The sequence below is a fragment of the Ambystoma mexicanum genome, chromosome 14, assembly GCF_040938575.1.
Source record: "Ambystoma mexicanum isolate Mex_15411 chromosome 14, UKY_AmexF1_1, whole genome shotgun sequence".
NCBI classification, from domain to species: domain Eukaryota; kingdom Metazoa; phylum Chordata; class Amphibia; order Caudata; family Ambystomatidae; genus Ambystoma; species Ambystoma mexicanum.
Window position 1 is genome coordinate 172,813,597 of NC_090940.1, and position 16,294 is coordinate 172,829,890.

The 16,294-nt window shown below is 39.9% G+C and overlaps 1 protein-coding gene across 1 annotated transcript; it reads right to left on the minus strand.

Moving 5' to 3' along the window:
• Positions 1-5,167: 5,167 nt before the first annotated feature.
• On the minus strand, positions 5,168-16,161 carry LOC138527576 (carbohydrate sulfotransferase 8-like). Its single transcript, XM_069638846.1, has one exon. It carries the CDS (start codon positions 15,940-15,942, stop codon positions 15,061-15,063), a length of 882 nt encoding a protein of 293 aa, XP_069494947.1. The 5' UTR covers positions 15,943-16,161; the 3' UTR covers positions 5,168-15,060.
• Positions 16,162-16,294: the final 133 nt, after the last annotated feature.

Genomic DNA, 16,294 nt, shown 5'->3' on the forward strand with positions numbered 1-16,294 from the left:
TGTGTCATCCTTTGGTTGTCGTTTCTTTCATCTGTGAGTCTGTCTGGGCCCTCGTGACATCACCATTCGTCTTCAATTAAGGCCTGTTGAGTTTCCTCTTGGACAGTGTTTAAAAAAATCTTCATTTCGTGTCATTTGCTGACAGGGTTGTCTCAATGGATACCTTATTGTCCATGGTTGTCTGGTTATTGGTACTTCAATAAGTATTGTTCTTCTGATAGGCACTGGGCAGAGCCCTAATGCGGCTCTCTGCTGGTTTATTTGCTCATCGTACGTCACATATCTCGGTGTGAACGCTCCTGGTACTTCAAAATGGAGTGCAGGCTTTATTTGGGACCTCCTCTACACTTCTCCTATATATTATAGTTCTGAGGCATTGATTAGTGCTTGGTCTATTCATAGCACATCTCTTAATCTTTCTGCTTAAGATACCTATTAAGTCTGCACATAAATGAAGCTGTGTAGTAAAGATGTTGACCTGTGTTTTGCCACAGGGAGGGTCAGTCAGACTATTTAAGCCCCCTAAGGCAATCAGGTGTTCTCTGTAAAACATCCAATGGTTCAGTGCAATATTAGCCATGAAGCAAAGAACTCTCCAGCTGGAAGGGTGGCTAATGAATAAGAAGCCCTCATCAATTAAGAACTATTCTTGGAAAATGTTGTCAGAAAGATCAAGGCACGAATAACAGCAACCAGACATCGGAAAGAATGGGATAACAGCGTCTTTGTTGCCAGTGTCTACTTCTAAAATGCGTCCCAACAATTGACTGATATTGTGGAACTTCAAGTAGCAAAGGGACTTGAGAGTGCTCCGACTGGTGTGATTTATGCATTTCTTCAAACCCAACCTCATCTAACTTGATCGCTATAACTGCCCTTAAAAGATCCTCAATTCTTGTCAAAAAGGAATGGTTGTTGGAATAAATTGAAGAAAAGTGGAACTGAAGAGGAGTGTGTGAAGAGTTGGATTGAAGAAACTGGGGAGGGGGGGAATGGGAAAGTAATAGATATAATAGCCACTTTTATTGAGATACCTGATGCGGGAGAAAAAAAAACTGAAAGCTGTGATAGGACAATTGCCAAGAACTCCTCCTGTACAAATAGTACTAAGCTTCTCCCTGCAAAGGGAAGGCCAAAACCTGGCTTTGATGAAACCAAACCTGATATCCCCATATGTAATAACCAATCTACCCAGCAGTCCCGTTTTGTGTTCTTTCATCGGCAGGTGTTTTTTCGAGGTCATTTTTAATGAAAAAATGATGTCCAAAAATCTAATAGAAATATATAGAGGGGAAGGGGTTAGAAGGGTTGGGGATGGCATTGGGCTATGGATAATAGTATAGGGAAGGATGGGCCTTTTATTTATTTTTTAAAGAAATCAAAGTCATTTCTTAGGCATTAGATCTGATGGGCTTGATGCTAATGTCTGCCACAGGAACGCTAAAATGAATGGAGAAAAGATTGATAAGTTTGAGGAGGGTTGTCGTAATAGAGAAAGGTCTATCAGATTATGTGTCTCATAGCCTTAAGAACTTTCAGAAAGACTACTTGCAATGTAAGGCTAATAGTAGCAAGGGCCTTGTGGGCTCTCAGGGTCATGTATCATTACAAGTACCTCCTAATACTACTGACAAAAGCAAAACTATCACATTGGTGCCAAGGACTTAACCGAAAAGGCTTATAAAGTAGAAATAAATTCTGGTACCAGTTCAGTTAAAATAAAGACAGAAAATGCGTTTGATAGATGTATACCATCCCCTCGGTGCGATTCCCTTTGCAGTAGTCCTACCTCTTGTTCCCCATTGAGCCCAATATCATTATGAAAACAATGTTGCACTAATAAACAAGGTTTCACAATGATGTAGTACTAATTTAATTGACACACCTATAAATACACAAGATTTTATAATGGCTCGAAGAATTAACAGGGTAGGGCCTACATAAAAGAACATTACTCGTGATTGTATCATTGTCACTCTCTGCTTGCATAGAGCGAGGGATTATTTATTAAATGGAGTTTAGCTAGTTGTGATCAATTTAACCGAAAGATTGCTGCCATTACTTTGCTTTTTTTTTACCATTATAAGATTAAGATCTCAGGTCTCAAGATTGTAGGACTTCTCTAAATTTGCCGAACCCATATTACTTGTGATCAAATTCCACTTCAAAACTGTTTACTCCCTTGAGATCTCTACAAGAAGTGGATTGGCCTCTGTCTCCTATGTCTAGGTCTACCCATAAGGACACACCTACTGTGGCTAATTACTCCGCTTATCCTCTTTTACTGTGGTTGAGTGTAAAAAAGATGCTCTCAGGGGAAAACATACCATGCATTTCTAGAAATACTACTGTATAGGTAATACATTTAGAAACTCTGATACCCTTACATTTTTAGATACTTTATGTTTATCTCTCTTTTATATACCTTCAGGAAACTTCAAAACTGGAATCACCACATACTGATGCATAAAACACAATTCTTATTGCATCCAGAAATGGACACTGCTGTAATTCTGAGGACATGAACGTCTTTCTGATAAATGACTTTTCTTGGACTTTAGAATATTATTCACACACTTTATTTTTTTCAGCTCTAAGATTTCTCAAGATTGCACCACTCTCCAGTCCTGTTGCTAAATTGTTATAGCCTGCCTAACAATACCAATCTTCCTGTTGTATTTCCTTATTATTGGATAACTTGACGTGTTGGTTAGAGAAACTATTGCTAGCGATTCTGACTGGGGAATTTAATTCAGATAGGCCAAAATATACCAGAAGATATCTTTGATGACGAGGAAGATACATTTTTGGCCATTTCATTACCGGAAATGATTGATTCAAGAAATGAAATAAATTCCCTTGGTGTCATCACTTTCTGTTAAATCAGATGTTTCTGACAAACAACCCTTTTGTGTCTATAGTGCACTGGTCTTTAATGAAGTCTTTTGAGATTATAACCAGGGTTGATAGTGATCACTCTGCCTTGTCTTTAGTCCTGAATATTTGCATTATATATATATATATATAAGAAAGTACCAAAGTTATCACCTGCAGAATCACTGTTCTTTGAGATGGGCAATTGCTAATGAGAACATATTGATCCATAACATCTTTGGATGATATTACACCAATAGAAACCAGGATGATAATTTGGAGAGTCTTTGAGCTTTCTAAGAGCTATTAGAGGGAATAGAAAATACTAGCTTCCAAAAAACCTATACATTTTATTCCTACTAAATCGCAGAGTAGACTTTGGTTTAACATGGACTGCAAAATTCCAAAGATCTGTCTCCTGGATGCTCTTAAAATAGATATCCATTACTGATGCAAGAAGTAACAAATAATCTAAAGGCTTAATAGCGAATATTAATAAAGTTCTTACAATAAATGCATAGGACAAATCAAATTTCAGAAAATGTGGTGGAAACAAACATTCCAGAGGAGAACTCAATAAGACATTTTTTCACATTATACAATACAAAATCTGTCGATTTGTAGGTTTCATCTCCCTCTATTCCACCACTATTGGAATCAACAGGTGCTTATCGTGCTCATCCTATGATAACTTTACAGGAAGTTTATTGTTCAATGATTCCTATGAAAAATAAAACTCTGGTTTGAGACTGTGCCTGCTGACATTTTTAAATGTAATGTACAAATCGGACCACTCATTTCAGGATTTCTTTTAATGCAATTATTAATCAGAATAACCCATCGCTCTTTTTGATTGAGGTAAGATTTGTGAAAATATTATCCTTAAGAAAATTGAAAGGTGTATCATATAGCGCTGGTGCAATATGTATTTCTGGGAGGATTAAATACAGTTCATGGTCCTAATCTTGGTCTTATGGAAGAATCAATTTTTATAAAGATAAACTGAGTGTTTGCAGATTTTATGGACCGGAGCACTGTGTTTGATTCACTTAGTAGGACAGAATTGAGGGCGATCAATTTAATTCCCGGTATCCCTAATGGCATTCTAGTCATTATAGTGCCCGCAACATTTCTAAAAAGGTTCTGCTGATCTCTTTTTTTTTAAAACCACTGAGAAACCAAAGGTGAACCTTAGCATTCCGATATTAAAAGATATTCAGCAGCACCGTAATAGGAAAGCAATATTGCGGTATAAACACTCACCTACTAACTTAGAAATGATAATGCCAATGGATAGCGTGCCTGATTCCCACTATATGAACAAAACATTGTCTACATCTTTAATGAAATGTTTGCTTTTTCACGTCAACACATAGACAGACTAGCAAAAAGTACCCGTACTCTGCACGGGTTCTGCAGACAGACATGATAACGCTTATCAGTTGTTTAAAATCAGTGATCCTATAGGTTGATTTTCCGAGTCACTTATTGCTTGATGTGCTTTGCACTCAAGGAGTAAAGTGCACTGAGAATGGGAGTGTTTGAATGCCATACATACCCCGCAGCAGACGTGGCGGGAGGCAAGAGTTGGCATGCTGCAGCATAGTATGACCTTCTTTGCACTCACCCCACCTGTCGCTTCACTTTGGTGTGGTGCAGTGCGTTGTGGTGCAAATCGTCCAGACATGGTGTGACATAGGGCCTAGAAATGTGGTTTTCCTTCAGTTGTTGTTCCTTGCATCAAGACACTTATAATTAGCTCAGTCCAGTTCTTCTTCGACCACATTGATGTTTTGACAATTTGAGGCAACCATCTCATGTGTGAAGGGGCTGAAATCTGAGGAAAGGGGTGGGTGTCCACATGTCAAAGTAGCCAGTAATGTCCATAGGGTTTTAACAAGTAACTATTCAAGATTTGGAGCAGATTGTTTCTTATACAATTACAAACAGTTCCACCAAACGAACAGATGTTCTGCTTTATATATATAGATAGAATATATATGATAGTTTAATATATCTTAAAATAACTTCTAAGCTGACATTTCTATGAACTATTATATGCACCCTTTTTTACAAAACTCCCAATTGTTTCAAGGTTTGGATTTCATGAACTAGGTAAAGATTAGATTATTTAGCAATGAAAAAGTTACTATTCCCAGGAGGATAGCTCAGGGCAGCTTGTTTGTCTTGGAAACAAAACAGCACAGATCACTTCAGGTCCCAGTCACGCGCTTAGAGACTGGTCTCCACTATTAAGCATGCTATAAAAGATTAATTATATGTGGTCTAAAGATTCATCGTCAAAATAACTTTATTTTCGGCACAATGCGATGAAAGCGTACAGATTCATAATAGACACATTACTTTAACAATTGAATAAAAGCATAACAAGAGAATTTAAAATGCATATAATACCAATTGATTTGACTTGTAGACACAGAATTAAAGTACAATTACATAAAGTGCAATTCTAAAGAGGGCATTGATTATTCAAATAGATATATATTACCATATATACAAAACCTGATCATGTAATTTCCACTTTGTTCAGCAGTTCATTTCAAACATAATGATATACACTTTAAAAATTGATTTAAAGCATAAAAAATACAAAGTATCTTAAAATAGGGAGAGTAACCTCGCAGCCCCAGAATCAGCAAAAGAAGTTTATTTCCAATCTTGAAATAACTATATCAAAATCTGATGTCTGGGCAGAGCTTCTGTCTGCGTAGCAATGCCCCGAGAACGTAACATGCAATACTTGTCACAGAAACAGAGCTAATGGTACTTTGCAGAATTGTAAGGGATCCGTAACTGTGTGTTCGCCCTCACTTTGTAATAATGATTTTAGTAGCCGTACTCCCACAAATTTCAATGGATCACACAAAAATAAAAAATACACAATAGTTTCCTATCCCAATTTGCATAGCAGAGACCATAGCAGAGACCATCCCCTCCACATTTCCAGGTTGTAGTGAAAGCTGCAGATTTAGGGGGTAATTCATGGATTATTTGTGCCGAAAAAAATGGGATTTGTGTGCCATTCTGCCCGCATATCCCTGTTTAACAAATGGGGAGTGGCGGGCAGAATGGCGCACAATCCCGTTTTTTCGGTGCAAATAATCCATGAATTACCCCCTTAGTTTCCCCATCCTAAAGCTGACAAATGAGGCATGCACACACCATGGACTCAAAATAGTCCAGAAAGTCTTCTTGACCAAATTCTAACTTGCATGCTAAGTAATTTGGGCCCAATTTTAACATACTTACTGCTTCCACTAATCTAGTCCTGGTTAGGATAGTTGCTTTTTACTTTAGCCTACATTTATCACCCCTAACAATAGAGTGCCAAGGGACACTCTTAACCCCTTCTAAAACCAACACATTATTCATAGCATCCCAATATTTATCAAGTCCTTCAGTACTCCATAGCCTTAACCAATAGAGTACAGGGTTTAAAGCAACCTGATCGCCAATCGGGTACACACCCATCTCCAGATGCAGCAGTATATTCGGGAAGCCTGACGGTATCTGGAGGAGTTTCTTCAATTGTTTATGTTCTATTCCATCCAACGTTTTCGGATTCACATTGCCCCACAGTTGTGCACCGTCGAGGCTTGTGGGGAAAGCTTGTTAACGTACAGTTCTAGGGCTGGGGCAATTGCCCCCCTACCGTGTCTAACATGGAAAATCCTATGTACATCTGCATATTTTCCCCGAGTTTTACAGGCCTTATCTAAGTGGGCAGTCCAAAGTCCGTTCTCATGGAATCTAATTCCAAGATAGTCAAAGATCGGACCTGTTCCAGTCTTTCCCCCTTTGTGCTAATAACAAGCTTATGATGCCTAATATTCCTCGTCCTGAAAACCAAAACCTTTGTTTTCTCAATATTTAATCTAAGATTAAACTCTTCAAATTTTCTTACAAAAATACCCAGGTTTGATTTCAGGCCACAAGGGGTAGTGGCTAGCAACACTGCATCATCTCGGCACCTGTTCTAGGACAATCCAAAGACTCCTGTATCAGAGGCACAGTAACCTCTTCCATATAAATGCAGAACAACAATGACGCAAGGTGACAACCTTGCCTCACACCCTTCAGTACTCCAAAGACTTCAGTGACTTCCCCAGCCAGGCCATAGCTCACCACTGCTGCATTATTGCTATACAGTGCCAGAATTACAGAAATTAAATGGCAGGGTGCTTTTCTTTTCTTTAGGACTTGCCATAAAACTTCCAGAGACACCCGACTGAATGCAGTCTTGAGGTCTGCAAAAACTTCATATAATTTAATTCCTTTCAAAACTGTGTACTGTTGAATCAACATGAGCAATCGGAAGCTTTGAGCTATTGTACTTTTATTCTTTTGAAAGCCTGTCTGGAGGTCGCTAATAATATTATTTTCGTTCACCCAGGCTCGTAAGTGAACCAGAACTGTTTTAGCAAATATTTTACCAACGCTGTCTAGAAGCGAAACGGGTCTGTAATTCCCCAGAAAAATCCCTACCCCCTTTCTACTATATAGGGACAATCAAAGCAGATTGCCAAGAGGGAGGTACAGATTGTAACGTTAAATAATTTCAATAAAAACGGGGCCCACCCCCACAATTCCTCTTTATAAAAGTCGACGGGAATTCCATCAATCCTGGTGCTTTACCACTCTACTGAGCACACAGAGTTTTACACACTTCCTGCTCTGGTCAAGTGGAGACCACCCTCCTTTGAAGATTCATCTGACGTGATATTTGCCTCTGCAAGGGCAGTATTTACATGCATTATAGAGCCAATGCATAAACCCGAAAAATGCTTCCGCCAGGCGTCTGCGGTGATATACCAGTAAAGCATCCCATCCCCATTTGCTTCCACCGCCGAGATTCCCAAAAATCTGTAGCGTCACCATTATGAAATGCCTGCATCAGAAGGTACCGCAACGTCCCAACAAAAACATTCTTCTTGTCTAAGACCAACTTTTTATAATCGAATCTACACTTACTAAGTTGTACCTTATCCACTACGAAGTCAGTTTTAAGGCAAGCCAGTAACTGCCTCTTGGCGGCCCGGAAGTCCTCATCATACCACTTAACCCTATTTAATGTTATTTCTTTTAACTTTACGGGCTTCACAGGTAAAATGTGGAAGGAGATTATCAGTGAGCTCTTCAATTTCCCTAATAATATAATCATTTGCAGCATCGTTGCTACAGATCGCCTGTAAATTACTCAGAATGGAGTCGTAGATTCATGGCTTCGTTTCTTGCTCCACGATTTTTGGCCGTCTAATGACTTTATAGTGAAATCGTTCTAGCCTCAGCTCTTGATGTGTTATCTACATTTAGATGGCAATTCATTGCAGAGTTGAGGTTAATAGATAACGTTTGATGATCACTGACATGAGAATTCAATACTTCGAATATATCTACCCTAATCCAATCCTTGGTCATTATCACAATGTAATCTAGGAGTCAACAGCCTTTTATCCCTGGGTATGTGTAGTGGGCTGGCTGAACGCTAGGGAAGCGGCCATTGCAGGATCTCAATCGTAAATTAAATAGGGTGTGAGTTTTGTCAATTGCTTGACTATGGTACGACGTTCACCGCCCTTTTTCTTTCACAGCACTTCTTGCCGAAAACATTCTCCCAAAAAAAATCTTTGAAAATATGCAGTCGGTGAAGACATATAACTTCTAGGGTGGGGTGGTGTATAAGAAATAAATAATAGGGAAGGGGGGTTTGGTGGAACCCCCTATGAAAAAAAAAACAATTCAGAGATTTTTTTCTGCACAAAATTGTCAGCAAAAAGTACTGACCAAAAAAAGGCTGATAAATGAACATAGAACCTAGCCTGTGCACCGTCTTGGGTTTATTCGCTACCAAGGGCAGATATCCCTTCAATATCCTGTGCCTCCCAAAATATCCTCCAACTCTCTGATAGGTTCGAGTTGGGGGTTAATATCCCTAAGATTATATGTGGCTTCTCTGGGTCAGAGTGACTCCGGGAGCCAGCCAGATTCAAATTGATGACAGTGGCCCCATTGTTTAAATGGGTCGGAATCTAGGTCACATTCTTTTGTTGAGTCCATTGTACAGAGACACTCGCCACCGGACTATTGTTCTGATTTTGAAACATGCTGGCTTTTTACATTGTATGATGGCATTCACCTTCTCATTGTCGGGATTCTAAATTGGCCTCTTGGGCCCTTTAATGTTTTTTTCTTACATAGAGAATTTACTAGAAGGATTTCTTGTGAATATAACTTTACATTGCGTTGGGTCATCAAATATTAATTGGGAATTTACAGGGCACGTAGTTTATTATTTTAAAAAATTGAATGGTTTCTTTTAATAGTTAATTTGCTAAGGATATGTTGCCCTCTTTAGTTAATCATTTTTTATAAGGATCAGAGAATTTTCGCATTGCTGTTCCTTGGTGTGTAAACGGAATCTAGATATGGTTTGCATTTTAATCCTATGCATTCAAAATGATTGCTGTTAATTGTATTTTACGGCAATTATGTTTTAATTATATCCTTTTATGACTTTCAAATACAAAGTACAGTATTTTGATGATTACATGAACATGAAGCCCAATATGGTTTATGTACTTTGTGACTCGAGCAGACAGCCCTTTATCACAGACAAATGTCAAATATACAGATCTGTGGTGATTCTTATATTCCCAAAATTCTTTTGGCTTTCATGCTTATCAGCCAGGAACCATCTGGGGTACTATTTGCTCTGTTCCCATTTTTCTTAAATAGGTATTTCGAAAGAGTGCAAAAGGTATGCACTAGACTGTCCATCTGGGAATGATAACATTCTGTCAGAATATAATGTATATGATTCTACTAGGATTGTATAATGTGTGTATCCAATGGTTAAGTTCTGATTATGACTGCATTAGACATTAACCATGTACATTTTTCGAAAGAGACATTTTACAATGTTGGTGCTGCCCTCTATTACTGGGACAAGGTAACTGCAGACCTTGTCAAGAAGAATAAACAAGGCATATTATGGAGATTAACTCCCAGGAGAGCCCTGCCTAAGAGGGGTCCTGCTTCTTCACACATCACTATAACATCCCCATAGGTTATAGCAAGTCTCAACAGCTACAAGGAAGTATGATCCAGGGCTTTGCTCCCAAAGAAGGCATGGCTCAAACACCCCCTAATTTAAAAGAGAAGTGCCCATAGTTCCTTCCACTTTCCTGGCTATAGGGCTTGGCTGTTTGTGGCTTTTTTGGGCCGAGGAGAATAAGTAGAAGGGCTTTGCTCTGCTGTTTTCTTGGGCATGCTTTCAAGGCTGACAATGAAACCCTGGCATTGTGGGAGGCTTAACAGTTTAAAACCCTGCCTCTGCTGAGCGAAAGACAGTGCTCATGTGCTGAAACATTTTGCTGAAAAGGTCATGCCTGGGTGATGTGTGTTGTTTTACCATTTGTTTGAATCCGAAATGACCACAGGAGAAAAAAAAATGTTTTTTTTTCAAAACTAACTCAGTTTTGTCTTCCACAGACATTTCGTACCACCCGCTCCCCCCACCCCCTTACTTACCTTATGGCGGCACACAGAGAAGTGTGCCTCCGCAATCCCTCTGCGACGCCGGCTCCCTTCACACACATGGAAGGGAACCGGCGTTGCAGGGTCCTTTCCTTTTTTTTCTTTTCTATTTATCTTTGCTTGCCCCCCCGCTTTCCTTTTTATGAAGTCCTGGAATGTCGATCAAGGAGGGCGGGGGAAACCCACGCAACATAGCTCTCCTTAGTCGACATATTTGGCATTTGTTTTTTTTTAAATGCCCTATTTGGCATTTTCTTCCATTTATTTTTTATTTTTCGATAATTTATACGGATACTCTGTGAGAATATTGCAGTGGTGATTAGGCTCAGTATAAAACATTTGCAACATAAAGGGGGAAAACATAAAAAACATTGTTCGTTTTTCAATTAGTTCAAATAAGGGTTTTCTGCATGTTGTTATGAAAAGGGTTCTAAGGTGTACAAGCTGCCCAGACCACTCTTGCCCGAGAGTACGTTCTGGAGCACATTCACTTATGCTTCAAAGCCATTCGCTCCACTTTGGCTTGCTGACTGACTGGCTAAGGGTTCCCACAGTGCCTATCTATGGGCACACTGGTGTTCACGGTGTTGGCCTGTAACCTGAACGAATCCCTTCCTGCTCCTCAGTCCTGTGAGATGGCTTTACTGTGGCATAAAGCAAATGAGCGTTCCATGGCCTCATAGTAACAGTCAAAGCATTGTAACATAGCATAACATACTGCATGGGTGCTTAACTGTTACTTCATAAAGATACATCGCAAAACATTCTTCACTCCATTGCTAACCCACCACCGGCCTTGTTTGTAGCATCTATTTCCTGCACTTCCACTTGTAGTCCCTTATCCCTGTCCATGGTGGCCATTAGTGCATTGGAGATGTGCCGGGAACACCAATGTTACCGGCGCCAGCGAGGTACAAGGGAGCACCAGATAAGTGGGGCAGGGTTAAATATAGGGAAAAGGGGATGGGTGGTGGGGGTAAGGGGATACAGATATGCACTTACCTTGGTCCTGGTGGGGAGAGATGGCGGTCTCTGGGTTTTACCATGTGGTAAAGCCCCTGTTCTGAACCTCCTCATCAGCTGTGAGGACACCATCCCCCACCATCCACCGGGTGCTAATTATAAAAAACGCACCTCTCCCGCACCGCTTTGAGACATCTCTTTTTTGCGCTGGTTAATCGGCTGTGAGCAACTGCTTGTGGCTTTTTTTAAAAAAATGTGTTTATTAGTGTTTTGGTTCGGACATCACTGTATAAACCTTTCACTACTATACAAAAAAAATAAAAGAATCAAACGAATTTACACAAGAAAACAAAACATTCTCCAACAAGATTACAAAATATAATTTCCTTTTTTCAAACTTAAAAATTTCACAAAATGACATTATTCAACATCAATTAGACAGGCAAGTTCGTAGAGTGGTCTTTGTAAGTTAAGGTTTCTTGTCCTGAAGCCACAACTCTCCCAATGTTTTCGTTATCAAAGCAAGGAGACCACACAAAGCCAAAATGGAGCTCTGTCAGCTTGACAATGTCCATCCCCATGTGTCTTTATCACTTTTGTGGCTTTCACAAATATGTACCTTACAATGTCCCTCTCACCGATGGAGGGAGGCAGAGACCATGTGAGAGATCGAGAGAGGCAGAGGGAGGAAAACCTGGCAAACAGAACCAGCGTGAGAGTGTACTAGATAACCCTATGAAGCCCTGGCTACCACTAGGTGTACATATTAGACACAAGTCATTTATATGCAAGCAAACCTTACTAAGTTAAAAACATACATGTTTTCAAACAATTTACTGTAATGTTGGTTATAAATTGATAACCCAAAGCAGAATAGAAAGTTGCCACGTCCATCCAATATACTGGGGTGATTTGCTCACGTCCATCCAATATACTGGGGTGATTTGCTCAGGTCCATCCAATATACTGGGATGATTTGCTCACGTCCATCCAATATACTGGGGTGATTTGCTTGACTGTCTCTGGCAGATTCGGGAGCGACAAGGAGGGGTCAGAAAAGGAAAATTAGATTTATGAACGGAATGAAAATTGCCTGTGTTTTTATAATTCAAGCTCATCAACGGCCTATTCTGAAGAAAAATAAACTTAGCATGTTGTGATTTTGTGGAATTTCATGTAGAGTAGCTAGCAAGGAAGCGCGGCGCATTCAGATCAACTGCTTTGCATGTTCTGCACTAAATAGAAATTTGAAAGCAATTCAAATCTCTGAAATATAAAAAAGTGAGCACTCTAAAGGCAACACATGTTTTCATAGGAATCATTTGGTACATTTTTGACAAGGAAAGACCAGCCATAGAAAATGATCTCCATGTCCCAAATGGTTTGGAGACTAATAATAGTTTGTAAGTGTGATTTTATTGCTTATAAAAAAACATGTGAATTATGACACATTCAGTGCAAACATAAGTTCGTATGTCCTTATATCATGACACTGACATTGTACGCATATTAAATTGTCCTGTTGTGAAGGTAATTTTGAGGTTTTGGTGTTGCGCTCAAATTTCACTGTTCATGGAATTCTGTTCTTGTTTAATACTGGTCTTCTCAAAATGGCAGCATTCGTCAGTTACCTAGGCCTTTTACGGAGGCCCAGGTCGAAGGCTTTGTTACTTCACACTGTCCAGGGTGGCTCGGCCCAGTAGTTGTGAGTAGGCCAAGATGGCCACCGCTCTGGAGGCCGACTTCATTCAGACTAAGGTACAATGGCCACCCCTCATTTAATGTCTATTCATGAAACCGAAAATGACAATCATGGCTTTGAGACTAGATCTGTGAGATTCTTACGGTATCACTCAAATGGTAATAAGATTGCCCACAATTAAATTGACTTTGAGACACAGTTTGTTTCACTTAGCCAGATTATTCTATTTTTTCTTTACATACAGCATCTCAGTGGCAGTGACTAAGCCAAGATGGCCGCACTATTTGAGTTTCACTCAATGATTTAAAAATGGCCACCACACTTTTGGGACTAGGCATGTGAATCACGGTGTGTTGTCTATTGCCTCCTTTTGTGCACGTTTACAGCGCGGGTTGTAGTTGGAGTTGTTAATAACAATGATGCAGCCTGGAGAGGGTGAGCGTATGCGGCGCACTGTATAAAATGCGGCATGTGGGCACAGGCTATAAACTGGTACCCATGGAGTCACAGTATAATTTCCTGCTTGGTGCTTCCATGGATCTGTTCAAAACAGCAATTGTTGTACAAACCTGTCTGAGAGCCTAATCCCCTGTGAGCCGGCTGGTGGTTTTCCTTTTCCTCTTCAATAACGAGGTGAGTGTAGGGGTGTGTTGCTTGACCATTGGAGAGTAGTCTTGATAAGCACTTACAGATTGTTTTGTTTCCATTGCGTATTTTATGCTTTTTTTCATGTAGGTTTTACAGAACATTGGAAGAAGTAATGATACCTCTATGAAGCTTCAGAGTGAATGCGAGATGCATGCCAATATTGGCACGTATTGGACTGTGAGGTAAAAAGTGTACACAGTCCAGTACATGATGAAGGACTCACGTATGCAGGGGCTTTTTCCATAATGACACACTATGGGTGGTGGTGCATCCGTACTTTATGGGACCCCCCTGTTGGCACCACTGTTTTTTTTTCTGTTTATTGGTTGAATGGAAAATACATAGGATGATTATCTTGTTGCCTTTATGGATTGTGTCTGGTGAGTTAGTTGACCTTCGCTTGCCAGTGGGTTGGTAGTGGAAGTGGTATCGGGTGGGCACTGCCCCTGCTCCATTGACGGTCTGCTAAATAAGTTGTAGGATTGGGCTAGGACCCCAATGAAAACATTGAAAGTTTTGTTGAACTCTGAATATCACTTTGGTTTTCCTGTTGTAAGATTCGTTGTTTGTTTCTATTTTAAAGAGCGTGATCATGACAATGATTCTTGTCCACTTCACCGAACAATTTTCTTTGCCCTGAAGAAGGCCAGGCTTTTTTAAAATTAATCTTGCCCTAGGTCGAAACTCGAGTTGGCACTAATAACTGCGCTATGTGCCAGTGACCATTGGAAACAAATAAGTTTTTTCATATACTAGCGTGTATCGTGTATGTAAACTTGAAATATTTGCGCTGCCACAAGAGTTATAGCAGCGGCACACAGTATGTGTTAGGATGGCACCGATTGGTATGTATTACCTGTGTTTTTTAACAGAACTGAACATGTGAACTTTATGTCTGAGATACCTTTAGTGTTTGTTGTGTGATTGTAGTAAGAATGTGGATGGAAGTGTTTACCCCAGAATTGTGTAATGATTGCTTGATAAACTCTTGTTTTAGTTTGCTTTTATTGTTTGTGATTACATTGTACATGTTTAATACATTTTGCATTGATATCTTTACCCTCTTTATTTTTTTCTCTTATTGTTTTTTTTCTCCAAATTTCCTCGCCATTTTAGTGGTACATGGGTTCCTCTTGTTGGTTTATAGTTGTGATTCCCACTGAACCCATGTGTGAATAATATTTGAGTGGGATGACCTCATGTTTTGTTTTATCATGCCCATAAACATAACATACACAGATTACCACAATACTGTAAAAATAAAATCAGCGTCTAGTCCATCACAATAAGGATGGAGATTTGAGATCCCACATTCCCTATGAAATATCCTGAAATGTTTCATTTGTGATATAAATGGGATAATTGAACAAGGTAAAATCCAGATTGAATTTGTCCACGAAAGACTCCCGTTGATCACTGCTTAGGTTTCTGAAATAACGTTTGGTCATGTCCATGCTTGTTTGAACTTCATCGGCGTACTGCCTGATGTTGGGGAAATGCAAATACGAGGGGGCGCCGATGCGCTTCAAAACCTGGGCAGCATCTTCGTTCAGAGTCTCAAACTTCCCAAGAATGCTGTATTGAATGTAACAGGGACTGCACAGGTTTGTAGACAGATCCCAGTGGATGTCGGCATACTTGGGGTTTTCATGCAAGACATAGCGTACAAATTCCTCGAAGGTCACAGAGTCATTGAGGCTGCTAGAACTACCGAAGAGCTTCTTAATTTTTCGTGCAATGACTTTGCTATAGTATCCACTGCCCTCCGAGTGGAGGAACTTATTTTTGTAAGCTGAAATCAGCCTCTGGAAAGGGTCTCGGGTGAACATCACCTTTGTGTAGTTTCTTAGCATTTCCGTCTGTGTGGCGCGGGGATAGCTCGTAAGCCTCCTAAGCAAGCTTGTATTGTGAACAAAGGCATGGCTGATTTCACTGGGATCTATGTGCTCATTAGAACGAAGGAGTAAAAGGATCCTCTTCCAATTGGAACAGCCCGTCTTGGGCACCTCGCAGTAGAGTACCTTGTGGGTTTCCTCCACAAATATCTGCCTGGCAGTCTTCCGACTCAGACCAAGGGTTGAATTTGTCAGGTTATATTTCATGCACATGGAATTTAACATGTTCTTGCGATGAAGTTGAATCAACTGCCAGTTCTGTGTCGGCCCTGGAAGAGAAGATGTTCGAAAAAAAGAGTACATTTGATGAGTTAGGTTTAGGAAATCTGCTTTTAGACAGGATTTGTAGCATATAACTCAAAGTCAAGTAAGAATGTGATGTGAGATTCCTAATACAGTTTAACAGCTAAACATTGACTTCAGAGTCCTTTCCTCTGACCACTTTGTATTAAGAACACACTTTATCGGAAGTTCCATGGTAACATTTCTATAACACGTTTACACGTGTTTCCTAATCACGTCATCCTTTAATAAATGTACAATGGTAATCTATCACAACTGGCTTTGAAGCCCATCGGGTTAATGACAATCCAGCCTCTCTGCTTTGGCCAATTTTGGAAAAAGCTCCTAATATGTAATTAAGACCCTACATGTT

Coding starts and splice junctions, on each gene's coding strand:
- LOC138527576 (XM_069638846.1), bottom strand. CDS start 15,942: ATGTACTCTTTTTTTCGAACATCTTCTCTTCCAGGGCCGACACAGAAC.